Genomic DNA, 16,932 nt, shown 5'->3' with positions numbered 1-16,932 from the left:
TGCTCTGTTGCCCAGGCTGGAGTGCAGTGGCGCGATCTCGGCTCACTGCAAGCTCCGCCTCCCAAGTTCACACCATTCTCCTGCCTCAGCCTCCCGAGTAGCTGGGACTACAGGCGCCCGCCACCGTGCCCGGGTAATTTTTTTGGTATTTTTAGTAGAGACGGGGTTTCACCACGGTCTTGATCTCCTGACCTCGTGATCCGCCTGCCTCAGCCTCCCAAAGTGCTGGGATTACAGGCGTGAGCCACCGCGCCCGGCCTAAAAAATTAGTTTCAATTATTATTATTATTTATTTATTTGAGACAGAATCTCTCTTGCCCAGGCTGGAGTGCAGTGGTGCGATCTCGGCTCACTGCAACCTCTGCCTCCCGGGTTCAAGTGATTCTCCTGCCTCAGCCTCCTGAGTAGCTGGGATTACAGGCGCTACCATCACACCCAGCTAATTTTTGTATTTTTAGTAGAGACGGGGTTTCACCATGTTGGTCAGGCTGGTTTGAACTCCTGACCTTGTGATCCGCCCGTCTCGGCCTCCCAAAGTGCTGGGATTACAGGCGTGAGCCACCGCGCCTGGCCTATTTTTAATTTTCTAAAAAAGATTTGCCATCTCTCTGCAGGCCCCATGGCTTCTCTGATCTGGGAGGCAGGATTTCATCCGCCGCCTCCAGGCCTGGAGAGTAGATTGCATCAGGCCAGGGAGTGACTCAGCCACCCCTTGCTGTTGGACTTCAGTGACTCACACTGCCTGCCCGCAGGGTGTCTATAACCTAGGTGCTTCGTGACAAGAAGTGGCTTGAGGTCTGTGGGAACAAGGTCCTTGCGCCAGCACTGAGGAGGGAGGTTGGGAAGCTTAACGGTTTCCCTGGGACGAGGAAAGGGGTATGAAGGTTCTTTTTTCCCTGTCTTGGGAAAGGAGGAGGATGAGCTGTGGCACTTCTAGAGCAGGGTCATCATTACCTTGTAGACACAACTGATTACCAGTATCTGCCTTCAGGTTTCCACAGTCACAGAGTATTGGAGAGTGGTGACTGGAAGAAGGCACCGAGCCCCGGAAGGGGCAGTAAAGGTTTGAGCAAAGGCCCGACTGATCACTTCATCTCTCCTTTCAGTCCTGGACGCACAATATCCAGCGAGAGAAAGAGTTTCTGCGGAAGCTGGTGAAAGCTCGCGTCATCACTGATCTAAGCAGTGGCATCTGAGTGGGCCTAGCACATGGCCATAGAGGCCCAGGCACCACCAGGAGCAGCAGCAGCCAGCACCATCTACACAGGAGTCTTCAGACCCGGAGAAGGATGGTGCCAAGGGCCCCAGGGGCAGCGAGGCCTTGGTGGAGCAGCCAGAGCTGTGCCTGCTCAGCAGCCAGTCTCAGAGACCAGCACTCAGCCTCATTCAGCATGGGTCCTTGATGCCAGAGGGCCAGCAGGCTCCTGGCTGTGCCCAGCAGGCCCAGCATGCAGGCGGTGGGACACTGGGCAGCAAGGCTGCTGCCGGAATCACTTCTCCAATCAGTGTTTGGTGTATTATCATTTTGTGCATTTGGGTAGGGGGGAGGGTAGGGATAATTTATTTTTAAATAAGGTTGGAGATGTCAAGTTGGGTTCACTTGCCATGCAGGAAGAGGCCCACTAGAGGGCCCATCAGGCAGTGTTACCAGTTAGCTCCCTGTGGGGCAGGAGTGCCATGACCAGCCTGTACCTTGCTGTGGGGCTACAGGGTGGTGGGCAGGATCTCAAGCCAGCCCCCTCCAGCTCATGACACTGGCCTTTCTTGGGGAGAAGATGGGGTATTCCCACTCACCAGCCCTAGCTGTCCCATAGGGAAACCCTGGAGCCATCCCTTCGGAGCCAAAAAGACCGCCCCAGGGCTACAGCAGAAAGAACTTTAAAGCTCAGGAGGGTGACGCCCAGCTCCGCCTGCTGGGAAGAGCTCGCCTCCACAGCTGCAGCTGACCCATAGGACCACCGCAGGCCCAGACCCACCAACTTGCCACAGCTGCAGCTGACCCATAGGACCACCGCAGGCCTGGACTCACCAACTTGCCACATGTTCTAGGTTTCGGCAACAAGACTGCCAGGTGGTTGGGTTCTGCCTTCAGCCTGGACCAGAGGGAAGTGAGGCCCAAGGACCTTACCCAAGCTGTGGCAGCCATCCCAGGCCACCCCCCTGGAAGCAATAAAGCTCTTCCCTGAGCCTGGCCTTTTTTTGCCTTCTCCGACTTTCCTGGAAGAAACAGGAACCTAAAGCCTCAGCAACTATGCCAAACCCTCGGGCCCTCTCTCCAGTCCAGAGTCCTGGGTCCCTTTCACTTCTTGTGTCAATGCAGGACCTAGGTAGCCATCCAGAGGCCTCTGGAGCATCTCCTGTATCCTCTTTGCTTTGAGACCAGAGGTTTCAGGGCACGCTCTTAGAGGAGACAGAGGCACAGGACTGGAGCCCTAGGACATTGCCTTGGGGTGCCACAGCCCCACCTCTGGAAGGACAGATATTCCTGCAAGCACAGGAAAGATATGCTGCTGAGCCCCTGCAGCAAGCAGAGGCCACAGACCTACCCTACTACCCACACTCCCGTCCCTTTGGGAAGGACATGCCCCACCCCCCATCATTAGCACAGAGGCACACCCTCTCCCTTCAGCCCTGCTCTAGGCATCCTCTGTCATACTTTAGAAAAGATGTCACCTTGCCTTCTTAAGAGTCCTAGAGTCTGATCCCTCTCTTCCCCAGCATCCCCAGGCAGGCCTGAGAATGGACAGACCAGACTGTCTCCTGCACTTGAGGCCATGAAGTGAGCTTCCTGTCACACACTGCCACTGTGGCAGGCAGTAAGTGGGGTGGCCAGCCCCTGCACCTCTCTCCTGCCCACCCCAATCCAAGAGTCCAGGCAGCCCTGGGCTACCCTCCCACTGGTGAGCCCTAAGGCTGGAGTCCTGGCCATCCCAGGGACCAGCAGCCCCCTACATGCTCCTTTCCACTGTGGCTGGCCTTAAGCAGAAGCCTCCTGGGCTGGGGGGTAAGGGAGGCCCTGACTGAGGGACAGGTCAACCCCAAAACCCCCTCCATTTCTACCGGAAATAAGGCCACTACCATGCACATGTTCCTGCCTGGATGGTGCCCTGTGGAGTTGTACAGGGCGCAGGCTGAATGCCCATAGGTGGTAACCCTGGCTGAAAAAGCCCCAAGGCAGGTGCCCCAACTGAGCAGCCGGTTGTGGGAGGTGACAGAGCAGACTGCTCCCTGCTTGGCCTCCTATCCCAGGGGGCTCCTGGCACGCCTGCAGCAGCCCCACCACCTCCAGCAGCAGTTCTCTGTGGTCTGACTTCTAGTCCTCACCACCGTGGAAAACTACTTTCACACCAGCTATGGTTCTGAGCCCTGGTCATGCATCACAATCACCTGTGCAACTTGAAAACTGCACATGTCCACCCTGAAAGTCTGATTCGGGTCTGGGTTGAGGCCCGGATGTGGGTAGTTTTTAAAGGTCCCCAGTGGTTCTGAGGCATAGCCAGGGTACAGCTGGTCCACACACATCCCCAGTACTCTCATCCCTGACCACAGCTTCCAATTGCCAGTTGGTTGACAATTCTCTAATTGCCTTTGCCAGCGCAGCTCTCTCTGCTTCCCTCCAGGCTACAAATTCACCTGCTTTCCACTTGGATAATCCACAGGCCCTTCCAACTCAACATGTCCAACACTGAACTTATGAGCCCCTGCCTTTCCTCCCAGGAGCCGGGATGTGCCCCTCCCCCAGGCCACCCCCAAAGGCACACTTTTGCAGGGCCTACCTACCTCCTCACCCTATCCAGTCAGGCACCAATGAATTTTCAAAAGTGCGTGTTCCAGATTGGGGCCTGGCAGCCCCATGCTCCCCTCACGCCCTGCATCAGACCTCATCCTCTTTCCGCAGCAGCCTCCACCTTTCTCTCCAACCCCATCCTCTTTACTACAGCCAGAGTCATCCACCAAAAATGCCTGTCTGATCACACCATTCTGCTCAAAACCCTCCCGTAGTCCCCAGTGTCAGGATCTTTCCATCCATGTTACTCACCCAGCCCTCACCCCACCTGCCAAATTGCCATAATTAGGCATCTGAAATGCTGCCCTCCAGCTACCTACTTCAAGCCTCAGCTCAGATGTTCCTCCTCTGTGACCCCTGCCTTCAGCCCTCAGTACCCACTTCTACCAACACTGCCCTTGCTGTGCCCCAGTGACCCCCGTGTTTGCAAGTGTGTCCGTACTCCAAGCCCTAAGCAGCACAGGAGGTGAGCTGTGGGGAGACTAGAGCACAGTCAGACCCTGAAAGCTGCGCAGAGGCTAAGCAACCCAACAAGGCAGGTGAACTGGCCGCTGAGAGAAGAACGGGGTGGAGCAGAGAGCAGTTGCTGCAGGGCAGACAGCCAGGACCCCCAAATCTGCACGTACCAGCAGTCAGCCGCCCCACGCAGGGACCGGCTTACCCCTCGCTCCCTGCCCTCACTCACTTTCTCCCGCCCTCGGCCCGGCCTCCCAGCTCTCTACTTTGCGTGTCTACAAACTCAACTCCCAGTTTCCGTGCCTCTCCACCGCTCGAGTTCTCTACTCTCCATATCCGAGGGGCCCCTCCCAGCATCTACCTCCCTCCCAACCTCGGGGGACCTAGCCAAGCTAGGGGGGACTGGATCCGACGGGTGGAGCAGCCAGGTGAGCCCCGAAAGGTGGGGCGGGGCAGGGGCGCTCCCAGCCCCACCCCGGGATCTGGTGACGCTGGGGCTGGAATTTGACACCGGACGGCTGCGGCGGCGGGCAGGAGGCTGCTGAGGGATGGAGTTGGGCCCGGCCCCCAGACAAGGCCCGCGGGCTCCGCCAGCAGCAGGTCCCTCGGGCCCCAGCCCTCGCTGCCACCCGGGCCTGGAGCCTCACACCCGAGGTAAGCCAGCCCACTTGCCTGTTTCTGGTCCCAGCCCTGGATGGACGCTCCTGGGCTAGGGGAGTGGACAGGACCACCCCCCTCGTCTCCTTTCTTGCATCCTCCCTCTCTCGGGCCCTCGGCACAGTTCTCCGCCCCTCCCAGCCCCTCAGTCCCTCTTGTCGCTTGTTGGACTGTGCTGGCCTTGCCGGCCCACTGTAATGTGAGGCTCCCGCTGCCGCTACAGGGTACAGACTGGCTGCCAAGGCCACACTTTTGGCTAAAAGAGGCACTGCCAGGTGCACAGTCCTGGGCATGCGCCGTTTGAGCTTCGGGGGAAAGCCCAGCACTGGTCCCCGGAAAGGTGCCTAGAAGAACACGGTGCAGGACCCCGTGGTGAGTAGCGGGCTGGTGGATGGGGAGGCAAGGGCTAGAGAACCAAATGGCCCTAGACCACAAGGAGGTAGGAGGCAGGGCCTGAGCTGCCCTCAAGAGACCTGCTCCCGGGCTCCCCCTAGCGCAGAGGGCTCCTAAGGCTGCCCTGCCTGCCTTTCCCTCCATCACGGAGAACAGTCACCGGCCTGGCTCGGAGGCCCTGATTCCACTTAGCCAAGAGGCGCATACCAGGACCTGGAAGACAACCCCAGGAAGACCTGGGGGTCTGTTCCACAGGTGTGCAGGCATTCTGTGTGCTAAAGGATGGGGATGAGGGTGGCAGCTGGGACCCAAGAGGAGGCTGGCTAATGAGGACTTATGAAGGCTCTGGGACCCCATAATGGTGTTTGGGAGTGCCAGCAGTGGGAGCTTAGGAAGGCTGGCTGGGATCAGGAACGATGGCTCAAGGGGGAAACTTCTAGGAGCATGACTATGCTGCCAGATCCATAGGAGGCTGGGAGGGGGACAGACCTAGACCAGCTCCCAGGGTGGCTCAGCTCTGAGAGACCAGGCTGGTATGGAAGCCTAGCTGGCCCTCCTGGGAGTGGCTCAGGCCTGAGCGTAGCTGAGGGGATAGAAAAGCCCACCCTGCTTGGAATCTGCAGGCTTGGCAGACTCTGCCCCCTTGTGGCCACAGGAAGCCATGGCCCAGGCCCCATGTTTTCAAAGGGCCCATTAGCTCCCACCATCCCCCGACTCTGTGGTCATCGAGGGACACCTGTGGTCAGAGGAGAGCACTCAGGTGGCTCTGGGTCCAGAACACAGTTCACAGAGGGGCAAGGTGAAGCAGCTCTGGGTGGGCAGCACAGGCTGAGGCTTGGGGCTCACTATCATGAGATAACTCTTAGAGTGACCAACTAGCACCCTAATTCTTCTCCAGCCCTCACCTTCCTCTCCGGCAGCCTGGGGTGAAGGCCTCTGTAGGACCAAGTGTGTCCAGCTATAACTCCCTCCAGCCACTTCTGGCATCTCCAGCCCTACAGCACAGAGCAGGAAAGTTCTGGGAAAAAAGGACCCCTCTCTCCCCTCTGGCTGTGTGACCTTGTAACCTTAGACAACCTCTGAGCCTTGTTTGCTCATCTGGAAAAAGGGGATTAAACCATTTACCTCATGGAGTTGTGAAAGAATAGCTGCAAAGCACCTAACACATAGTAAGGTTCCCAGTGCAGCTACTTCTGCTGGGTTGAGTACAGCTGTGCAGGCCCCTTCTTCCTCACCTGGAGAAACTGGGGTGGCAGGACGGCCCCCCAAAAGATAACTCATCTCTTAATTTACAAGCTACCCTCAAGAGGAGGGTGGGGAAACAGCTCAACAAAGGCTGATGGGCGCTCCTGGTGTTGATAGAGATGGAACTTGGACTTGGAGGCCTCTCCGCGCTGTCCCACTGCCCCTGGCCTAGGCGGCAGGTGAGTGGTTCTCCCAGTGACTCCTACCTGGTACTGAGGAAAGGCAGCTTGACTGGCGAGGGAGAGCAGGGCTTGGCTTGGGCAGCGGTTAGGTGTGGGAGGGGAAATGGTCAGGGAGGGACCAGGTGAATGGGAGGAGGAGCGGGACTACTCTGAATGGTCGGTGCACTCAGGTGATTCCTCCCCTGGGCTCCCAGAGGCAGCAAACCCATTATACTGGAACCTAGGCCCTTTCTGAGTTTCCCCTCCACACAGCCAGGAGCCCATGCCCGGCCTGATCTCAGCCCGAGGACAACCCCTCCTCGAGGTCCTTCCTCCCCAAGCCCACCTGGGCGCCCTCTTTCTCCCTGAGGCTCCACTTGGTCTCTCCGCGCAGCCTGCCCTGTGGCCCACCCTGGCCGCTCTGGCTCTGCTGAGCAGCGTCGCAGAGGCCTCCCTGGGCCCCGCGCCCCGCAGCCCTGGCCCCCGCGAAGGCCCCGCGCCTGTCCTGGCGTCCCCCGCCGGCCACCTGCCGGGTAGGTGAGAGGGCGAGGGGGCGGGGCGGGGCTGGCCCGGGACACCGCGCGTGACTGGGTCTCATTCCAGGAGGACGCACGGCCCGCTGGTGCAGTGGAAGAGCCCGGCGGCCGCCGCCGCAGCCTTCTCGGCCTGCGCCCCCGCCGCCCGCGCCCCCATCTGCTCCTCCCCGCGGGAGCCGCGCGGCGCGGGCTGGGGGCCCGGGCAGCCACGTTCGGGCAGCAGGGGCGCGGGGCTGCCGCCTGCGCTCACAGCTGGTGCCGGTGCGCGCGCTCGGCCTGGGCCACCGCTCGGACGAGCTGGTGCGTTTCCGCTTCTGCAGCGGCTCCTGCCGCCGCGCGCGCTCTCCACACGACCTCAGCCTGGCCAGCCTACTGGGCGCCGGGGCCCTGCGACCGCCCCCGGGCTCCCGGCCCGTCAGCCAGCCCTGCTGCCGACCCACGCGCTACGAAGCAGTCTCCTTCATGGACGTCAACAGCACCTGGAGAACCGTGGACCGCCTCTCGGCCACCGCCTGCGGCTGCCTGGGCTGAGGGCTCGCTCCAGGGCTTTGCAGACTGGACCCTTACCGGTGGCTCTTCCTGCCTGGGACCCTCCCGCAGAGTCCCACTAGCCAGCGGCCTCAGCAGGCACGGAGGCCTCAGAGCTGAGAGGCCCCTGCCGGTGAGTGATGGACATCATCCCCGGAGAGGTGAAGGGACAACTGACTGGCAGTCCCAGAGCCCTCACCCTGCGGATCCCAGCCTAAAATACATCAGAGACCTCAGCTATGGCGCCCTTCGGACCCACTTCTCACAGACTCTGGCACTGGCCAGGCCTCGAACCTGGGACCCCTCCTCTGATGAACTCTATAGTGGCTGAGGCATCAGCCCCTGCCCAGGCCCTGTAGGGACAGCATTTGAAAGACACATATTGCAGTTGCTTGGCTGAAAGTGCCTGTGCTGGAACTGGCCTGTACTCACTCGTGGGAGCTGGCCCCTATTTATTATTTCTAAGTTATTTATTTACTTCTGTGGCTTGTCAGATCCTTTCCTGGGCAGTAGGGGGTTGGGGAGAAGAGGCTGGATGGAGATCATGCCTTGCTGATCGCACTCACACACCTCAGGCTGACTCAGCAATCACAGACCTGGCCTGGATCTCTGGCCCCCACCCAGCAGCTCCGGGATGGGAGGCATGGAACACAGACAGGGGCAGGGCGGGCAGCAAGGGTGCAGTCACTAGTCCTGGCAGGCTGCTCACTTGGACCTGGGCTTACCTCTGGGGAAAGAGACTACAGAGCCTTCTGTGGAGAAAGCCCTGTCTGTGTGACCTCTGGCATCTTTGAGGCCCCCGCTTGGTGGGTAAAGATACAGAGAAGCACCCATTGCCCCACCCCACTGTCATTGATCAGTCTCTTACCATCCAGGGAATTGTCTTGAAGGTGTCTTGTCAGATATACACATGCCTCTGCTTGCAGACAGGCCAGCATGGTTAACTCACTATCCACATTCCATGAAGCAGCCCAGGGCATGAGGGCATCTGAAAAAAACTGAGGGTTGGGAGAGGGTGCAGTGGGGTGCTGGCTCCAGTAAGCGAAGCACAGAGCTCCATGGGGATAAGGAGGCAGGAAAAGATAAGGGCCCCAGCAGGATCTGCATCCTGGGTGATAAACAAGGATATTCATTAATTCAAACAAATATTTATTAAGCACCTATTTTATGTCAGATACTGATTATATGATAGATGCCAAGGATACAGAAGTGAAACAGACATGATCCCTGCCCTCGAGAAGCTTCAACCAGGAGAGACAGACAATAAGTAAAAGCAATTACAGTAATAAGTATTTAAATCCAATTTGGCAAATGGAACAAAAAGGACAAGAAGCTACAAAGTCCACACCTTCGTGGGGAAGAAAGGAGAAGTTAGTGCTGACCCTGGCCTCTCACACCACCCCCCAAGTCACCTCCAAAAGGCCAGGGCTATCCCTGAGCTTTTCTGGATATCCTTTGAAACCTTGTTTCCCACGTCCTATGCGTTTGTATTGCCTCTGTGATTTTTCTTTTTTGGAAATGAGATGGGGGCATGGATTTGGAAAGGATGCTAAGTCTGAGGAACTGTGGGACATCCAGAGGGGTTGTCAGGAGGCAGTGGGATCTGCTGGTCTGGAGCTGCCGAGGGAGGTCTGGGCTGGACTGATGTGACAGCTGTCAGCACAGAGGCAGGAGCTGCAGCCGGGGGTGAATGGGAGCACCACGAGAGATGGAGAGGGTCGAGGGCGAGATCCCTCAAGCATTTGACGCTGCTGAGAGAAATTCCTTCCAATCCACCTGTGTGCCTTCCTGCTTTGGCACAGACACCCCCTTCACCCAGGCTAGAGTGAGGAGCTGGCAAGAGCTCTCTGAAGGCTGTGCCCATTCTGGATCAAGGAGGAGAAACGTGTGTGTGCTTCCACTCTTCTGCATTCACTGCCCCAGTTCTAGATGCTCCAAAAATTTCAATGCCTTTGCTCCCTTCAAACACCCTGTTGGCCCCTCTCTGCCTCCAAACGGATTCAGGATCCTTAGTTCCACCTTCCCTCCTGCAAAGGTGTATTGTCCCCGGGGCCATACAGTTTAGAGGGCTGGCTGCAGGCAGAGAAGGACATTCTGTCAATTCCAGGGTTATTGGGGCCAGGCAGCCCCCTGCTGGCGAGACTTTAAAGCCTAGCCTAGTCCCCAAACCCGCTACTCAGTAGACATGGCTGCTCCAGAGCCAGTAAAGGAGACCGACTGAAGCCATCTCTGACAATGCTCACAGTGACAGGGCCACAGCCCAAGCCAAAGGTGCTGGCTGTCGACATTCCCCAGGCTGCCAGCTTTTGAGGGAATAGGGCCCACCCCAGCTGGAGGCTGCATTCTGGACCCCAGACAGCTTGTGCTCAACATCTCAGAGTCCGGAACAAGACAGCAACAGCTCCAAGAACACATTCCCATATGAATTAGCCTCAGTTTGCAACTCAGGACAACCCAAATCAAAAGGAAGAAAGAGAGTGAAGGAGAGAAGGAGGGGAGGGAGGGAAGCAGGGAGGGAGGGAGAGAGAGAGGGAGGGAAGGAAGGAAGGAAGGAGAAAGAGAGAGAGAAAGCAAGAAGCAAGCAAGAAAGAAAAGGTTGTTTTCCCCAAAGGAAACAGGCTGCAGAGCTGTATCTCTGTTTACCACATAGTAGCTATAACCTGTCACCAGGTGGCACATTGTAGCTCCTGGGGCCACAGGTGACTCTGATCAATACTAAAGCCAAAGGCCATTTAGTCCTCTGAACTCTCAGAAGCATTCGATAGTATCAGTCCTCCTTGAAAACCTGTCTTCCCGTGACTCTCTTTGTCCAATACTCTCCGGGTTCTCCTTCCACTCCTCCAGAGGCTTGTTCTCAGACGACTTCTGAGTTCCTCTTCCTCTCTCTGCCTCTCATGTTCCTCAGAGCTCTGATACCTACTCTCTCTCCTCTTCCCATTCTACTCTCTCCCTGAGCAGCACTGTCTACTCCCGTGGTTTCAGTTACCACCTCCATGCTAACCATGCTCACATTTCATCTCCAGCCTAGAACATTCTGTAATTCCAATCCCTCTATCTGTATATCCTGGGAGACCTCAAGCTTAACATATCCGTACTGGATGTCTTCCGTTTGCTCCATCAGATCTGCTGTCCACCCTTCTCCAGCCTGCTCTGCTCCTCACATCAATGAGCTTCCCTGCTGTTCAGCTTCCAGACCCTCCCCAGTGTTCCCTCCTCAGTGAGTGCACCAAGCTCATCCAGTGACACAGCCAGAAACTTGGGCAATCTCCTAGGCTCCTTAAGCTCTGTCATGTCCCTTAAGCATTGGTCACCAAATCCTTAGATCCTGCAAATGCATCCCCTTTCCCTATCCTCAGTGCTATGCTACTGAAGCCTTCATAATTTTTTGGATGGTTTATTGCTCATCCTCCTACCTGGTCTCACTGTGTCTCCAGTCACAACTCCCTCCAACCATTCTCAGCCCTGCAGCCAGATAAGTTACCTTCTCTTCATATTAACTGAGCATGAACTGTCATGCACTGGGCTAGTTTCAGGGATTCAGAGACCAGTGAGAAACATGTTTTGCCATCAAGGAAACTATAGTTGGAGATGGAAGTAGGGGTAGGGTAGCAAATAAAAGTAAAAGACATCCGGTTAAATTTGGATTTCAGGCCTGGCGTGGTGACTCATGCCTGTAATCCCAGCACTTTGGGAGGCCGAGGTGGGCGGATCACGAGGTCAAGAGAGCGAGACCACCCTGGCCAACATGGTAAAACCCGGTCTCTACTAAAAATATAAAAATTAGCCGGGCGTGGTGGCACGCACCTGTAGTCTCAGCTACTTGGGAGGCTGAGGCAGGAGAATCGCTTGAACCCGGGAGGCAGAGGTTGCAGTGAGCCAAGACTGTGCCACTGCACTCTAGCCTGGCGACAAAGTAAGACTCCGTCTCAAAAAAAAAAAAAATGAATTTCAGGTAAACAATAAATACACTTTTTTTTTTTAGATAGGGTCTTGCTGTGTCCCTTGGGCTGGAGTGCAGTGGTATGATCTCGGTTCACTGCAACCTCCACCTCCTGGGCTCAAGCGATCCTCCCACCTTAGCCTCCTAACTAGCTAAGACTACAGGTGCATTCTACCACGACTGGCTAATCTTTTAATTTTTTTTTTTGTAGGGATGGGCTCTTGCTATGTTACCCAGGCTGGTCTTGAACTCCTGAGTTCAAGAGATCCTCCCACCTTGGCCTCCCAAAGTGCTCAGATTACAGGTGCGAGTCAACATGCCTGGCCTAAATACTTGTTTTCAGTATGTCCAATGCAACAATTGAGACATACTTATACAAAAAATTTGGCTGGGCATGGTGGCTCACCCCTGTAATCCCAGCACTTTGGGAGGCTGAAACGGGTGGATTGCTAGAGCTCAGGAATTCAAGACCAGCCTGGGCAACATAGTGAAACCCTGTCTCTACCAAAAATACAAAAACTTAGCCAGGTGTGGTGACGTGCATCTGTGGTCCAGCGACTTGGAAGGCTGAGGTGGAAGGATTGCTTGAGCCCGAGGCAGTGGAAGTTGCAGAGCCAAAATCGCACCACTGCACTCCAACCTGGGTGACAGAGTAAGACTCCATCTCAAAAAAAAAAAAAAAAAAAAAAAAAAAAAAAAGGCCGGGCACGGTGGCTCACGCCTGTAATCCCAGCACTTTGGGAGGCTGAGGTGGGCGGATCACGAGGTCAGGAGATCAAGACCATCCTGGCTAACACGGTGGGACCCCGTCTCTACTAAAAATACAAAAAAAATTAGCCGGGCATGGTGGTGGGTGCCTGTAGTCCCAGCTACGCGGGCGGCTGAGGCAGGAGAATGGCGTGAACCCGGGAGGCGGAGCTTGCAGTGAGCCGAGATGGCGCCACTGCACTCCAGGCTGGCCCACAGAGCGAGACTCTGTCTCAAAAAAAAAAAAAAAAGGCCAGGCGCCGTGGCTCACGCCTGTAATCCCAGCACTCTAGGAGGCCGAGGTGGGCGGATCACGAGGTCAGGAGATCGAGACCATCCTGGCTAACATGGTGAAACCCTGTCTCTACTAAAAATACAAAAAATTAGCTGGGCGTGGTGGTGGGCGCCTGTAGTCCCAGCTACTCAGGAGAATGGCGTGAACCCGGGAGGCGGAGCTTGCAGTGAGCTGAGATCGTGCCACTGCACTCCAACTTAGGCAACAGTGAGACTCCGTCTCAAAAAAAAAAAAAAATTTGTTGTTTATCTGATACTCAAAATTAAATAGATGGCCAGGTGCAGTGGCTCACGCCTGTAATCACAGCACTTTGGGAGGCTGAGGTGGGCAGATCACGAGGTCAGGAGTTCGAGACCAGCCTGGCCAATATGGTGAAACCCCGTCTCCACTAAAAATACAAAATTAGCCAGGGATGGTGGCACACACCTGTAGTCCCAGTTACTCTGGAGGCAGAAGAATTGCTTGAACCTGGGAGGCAGAGGTTGCAGTGAGCCGTGCCACTGCACTCTAGCCTGGGCGACAGAGCGAGACTCCATCTCAAAAAAAAAAAATAAATAAGTGTCCTGATTTTTTTCTGGCAACCCTAGGTGGGGGTAAACAAGTACCCCAGTAGAAGTATGACTGAGGTTGTAGGTATGTGTGTCAAGGAGGGGGCAGATTCTACAATCACAAAGGAAGAGGAATCAGTTTTTTTTTTTTTTTTTTTTTTTTGGAGACGGAGTCTCGCTCTGTCACCCAGGCTGGAGTGCAGTGGCGCAGTCTCGGCTCACTGCAAGCTCCGCCTCCCGGGTTCACGCCATTCTCCTGTCTCAGCCTCTCCGAGTAGCTGGGACTACAGGCGCCCGCCACCACGCCCGGCTAATTTTTTTGTATTTTTAGTAGAGACGGGGTTTCACCGTGGTCTCGATCTCCTGACCTTGTGATCCGCCCGCCTCGGCCTCCCAAAGTGCTGGGATTACAAGCGTGAGCCACCGCGCCCGGCTGAGGAATCAGTTTTTTCCTGGATAGACGCAGAAGAGGAGAAGTCTTTGTGGAAAAGGTGATATTTGAACTGAGTCTTGAAAAATGAGTTTGTTTGCACAGGGTGGATTACAGGGTGGATGAGAGGCATGGAACCCGAACTGGTTATTGCTGATTGCCTTTATTTCTTCTCACTTCTAAATTTACACTGTTCATTGTGGCCATGTCCTGTCCTGCACGGTGTGGTTCTCAGCCCTGGACAGGAATAGAGTGGAGAGGTGAGGACCTCTTCCTTGGGCTCTCCGTCTCAGCCTGAAGACTCTGCTAGTCCTATATTCTTTAGATTTTTATTTATTTATTTATTTTTTACTTCTTACTAGCCGGTTCATCATGGCTTCAATTCCCTGTTACAGTTCAAAATGCTTATATTAAACTTTCCCTAGGCCGGGCACAGTGGCTCACGCTTGTAATCTCAGCACTTTGGGAGGCCGAGGCGGGCGGATCACGAGGTCAGGAGATCGAGACCACGGTGAAACCCCGTCTCTACTAAAAATACAAAAAAATTAGCCGGGCGTAGTGGCGGGCGCCTGTAGTCCCAGCTACTCGGAGAGGCTGAGGCAGGAGAATGGCGTGAACCCGGGAGGCGGAGCTTGCAGTGAGCCGAGATTGCGCCACTGCACTCCAGCCGGGGCGACACAGCGAGACTCCGTCTCAAAAAAAAAAAAAAAAAAAACAAAAACTTTCCCTGCCTGCCGACTGTGTGGTGTCTCTCTCCTGATGGCATCCAGAATGACACAGAGCCTTCTCAACAGAGGAAGTAGCATGAACAAAGACAGGGAAGTGTGAAACAGCCTGGTGCACTCCCAGGATTGCCAGCAACTTCAGGTGGACTTCGGGAGGGTCCTCGAAAAGACTGGCGAGGTCACAAAGGGCTTTGAATGTTATACCAAGGAGCTTGGCCTTTGCTCCGAAAGGAGCCACTGAAGGGTTTTAAGTGGGCGTGGTTAGAGATGTGTTTCAGATGGATCACTTGCTACTGTGTCTAGTACGGATGGAAGAGGCAAGGTGGGAGCCAGCTAGAGCTGCCATAGTTACAGCCGTGCAGGCAACAAGCACAGGTACCTTGAGTTAGGGCAGAAGCAAATGTGCAAGGACAGAAGAGATGTGAGGGACAATAAGAGAGGTGAGGGCTGGATGAGAGATGGTTTCCAGGTGTCTAGCTTGGGGGACTGGTACAGAACACAGGGGATGTAGTATTTTAGCATGTGATAGGGGTAAGATGTGGGGAAAATGTGAGTTCAGTTTTTTTTTTTTTTTTTTTTTGTTTTTTGTTTTTTTTTTTTTTTTTGAGACGGAGTCTCGCTCTGTCGCCCAGGCTAGAGTGCAGTGGCGCGATCTCGGCTCACTGCAAGCTCCGCCTCCCGGGTTCACGCCATTCTCCTGCCTCAGCCTCTCCGAGTAGCTGGGACTACAGGCGCCCGCCACCGCGCCCGGCTAATTTTTTGTATTTTTAGTAGAGACGGGGTTTCACCGTGGTCTCGATCTCCTGACCTCGTGATCCGCCCGCCTCGGCCTCCCAAAGTGCTGGGATTACAAGCGTGAGCCACCGCGCCCGGCCGTGAGTTCAGTTTTGTACATGTTCAACTTCAGATGCCTGTGGCAACTTCAGAGGGCCAGGAGACAGCTGAATATGCAGGTTTGAAACCCAGGACAGTCTGGGCTGGAGAAATCCAAGGAGTCACAGCTTGAAGCCAGGGTAGTGGTGAGATAATGAGGCATAAGACAAGAAGCGGAGACTAAGGAGAACCAACATTTAAGGAACAGGTGGAGGAACAGGGATGGGCCAGTGAAGGAAACCAAAAAGGAGTGGTCAGAGTGTCGGGAAAAACAAAACCAAACAGAAGAGCTGAGGGACTGGTCAACAGGGCCAGATGCAGCACAAAAATCAAGCTGCATCAGAACCAAAAACTGCCCGTTAGGTTTTCTCGCAACATGGTGGCCTAAGGACTTGGGCTAAATTTCCTGCTGAAAACAACTTTAAATACTAGACTCTATCTATCTTTAAAATTAAATGCATCCATAAGCTGGCAAAAACATAAGAAGCACACTGAGGCCAAAAAAGTAAATGAAAGCAAGAAGCTACAAAGGTAAGCAAAGCTCTGTCATCGGCTTTCATCTTGAGGGCAGTTGCTGAACCCAGTGAACCTGATCATTGGTTTTCAAGGGGTCCCTGAGCTTATGAGAAAGACAAAGCCCACGGCCCCCTCCCCATGGGGAGTCTATTTAGAAACTTCTCCATAAGGCCAGGACCTCAAAGGCCAGTGTATGCCTACACTGGGAAGGTGAATTAGAAAGAAACCTGCCCCTGTCTGACCTAACCTTGGTAAAAGAAAGGGTAATCATCTCCCCCTGAGAATTCTTTTTTTTTTTTTCCTTTGGAGACAGAGTCTTGCTCTGTTGCCCAGGCTGGAGTGCAATGGCGCAATCTCAGCTCACTGCAACCTCCACCTCCCAGGTTCAAGAGATTCTCCTGCCTCAGCTTCCCAAGTAGCCGGGACTACAGGTGCCCGCCACCACACCAGGCTAACTTTTGTATTTTTAGTAGAGACGGGGGTTTCACCATGTTAGCCAGGCTGGTCTTGAACTCCTGACCTCATGATCCACCTGCCTTGGCCTCCCAAAGTGCTGGTGGCGTTAGCCACCGCGCCTGGCCTTCCCCTGAGAATTCTTAACTACAAGCAGGCAGTCGTCTGGTTTTGCAGACCAAATTCACATGATTTTGGTAGGCTGAAAAACTTCAAAGTGATCATTTAATTTGACATGAACATGGACTGGTAGTGGTTCCAGGTGACCAACAAAAGCTCCCTCTCCCCCTCTGCTGAGTTTTGGGATGTTCCCTCCTGAATCTGCAGACCTCTCCCAGGGTTGCCACAGGTTCTTGCCCCCATAAGTCTACACTTGTTCCTTAGAGAAGAGCCCTTCTGGCCTCCAAAGACTTATCCGCCACTTGGCTCTAAGCTATCCTGCACTAACATCCAAATCTCCTGGAGATCACCTTTGGTCTGGCCTCCGGAAATGCCCCCAACTCTCCCCAGGGCCTACTTCGGTCCATCTGTCCTAAGTAGTGTTTGCACAGGATGTTCAGGAGTCATTGCTGGGAGACTGGGCTTCTTTCTCTGCCAGATGCCTGGAACCCGCAGGGGTGAGGAGCCCTGGATGGGAGGCAG

General features: G+C 55.1%; 2 protein-coding genes across 9 annotated transcripts in view; both read left to right on the top strand.

Moving 5' to 3' along the window:
* ST3GAL3 (ST3 beta-galactoside alpha-2,3-sialyltransferase 3) overlaps positions 1 to 2,186 on the top strand; it is a 224,154-nt gene extending 221,968 nt beyond the window's left edge. Inside the window, 1 exon segment of the mRNA XM_063627687.1 lies at positions 1,107 to 2,186. Coding sequence (XP_063483757.1) covers positions 1,107 to 1,177 — 71 coding nt within the window. The 3' untranslated portion in view covers positions 1,178 to 2,186.
* A 2,984-nt stretch (positions 2,187 to 5,170) lies between these two features.
* On the top strand, positions 5,171 to 8,240 carry ARTN (artemin). Of its 8 annotated transcripts, none has more exons than XM_063627752.1 (4): positions 5,171 to 5,272; positions 6,590 to 6,717; positions 6,977 to 7,232; positions 7,303 to 8,240. In XM_063627752.1, the coding sequence occupies exons 2-4, from the start codon at positions 6,658 to 6,660 to the stop codon at positions 7,764 to 7,766; spliced, it is 780 nt and encodes a 259-aa protein (XP_063483822.1). In that variant the 5' UTR covers positions 5,171 to 5,272; positions 6,590 to 6,657; the 3' UTR covers positions 7,767 to 8,240. The 8 variants fall into 8 exon arrangements, with proteins under 8 accessions (XP_063483822.1, XP_055111132.1, XP_055111131.1 ...); XM_055255157.2 differs by having other exon boundaries at positions 5,175 to 5,272; positions 6,656 to 6,717; positions 7,094 to 7,232; XM_055255156.2 differs by having other exon boundaries at positions 5,175 to 5,272; positions 6,656 to 6,717; positions 7,070 to 7,232.
* The last annotated feature ends 8,692 nt before the right edge of the window (positions 8,241 to 16,932 follow it).

Source organism: Symphalangus syndactylus, chromosome 12 (genome assembly GCF_028878055.3).
Source record: "Symphalangus syndactylus isolate Jambi chromosome 12, NHGRI_mSymSyn1-v2.1_pri, whole genome shotgun sequence".
Taxonomy (NCBI): Eukaryota; Metazoa; Chordata; class Mammalia; order Primates; family Hylobatidae; genus Symphalangus; species Symphalangus syndactylus.
This window is presented reverse-complemented; position numbering and strand designations above follow the sequence as displayed.

Bases quoted from the DNA above. Each gene is read 5' to 3' on its own strand.
- ARTN (XM_063627752.1), top strand. From the start codon at position 6,658: ATGGAACTTGGACTTGGAGGCCTCTCCGCGCTGTCCCACTGCCCCTGG. The intron at 6,718-6,976 runs GTGAGTGGTTCT...CCACACAGCCAG, and splicing joins GCCCCTGGCCTAGGCGGCAG to GAGCCCATGCCCGGCCTGAT. The intron at 7,233-7,302 runs GTAGGTGAGAGG...GTCTCATTCCAG, and splicing joins CCCCGCCGGCCACCTGCCGG to GAGGACGCACGGCCCGCTGG.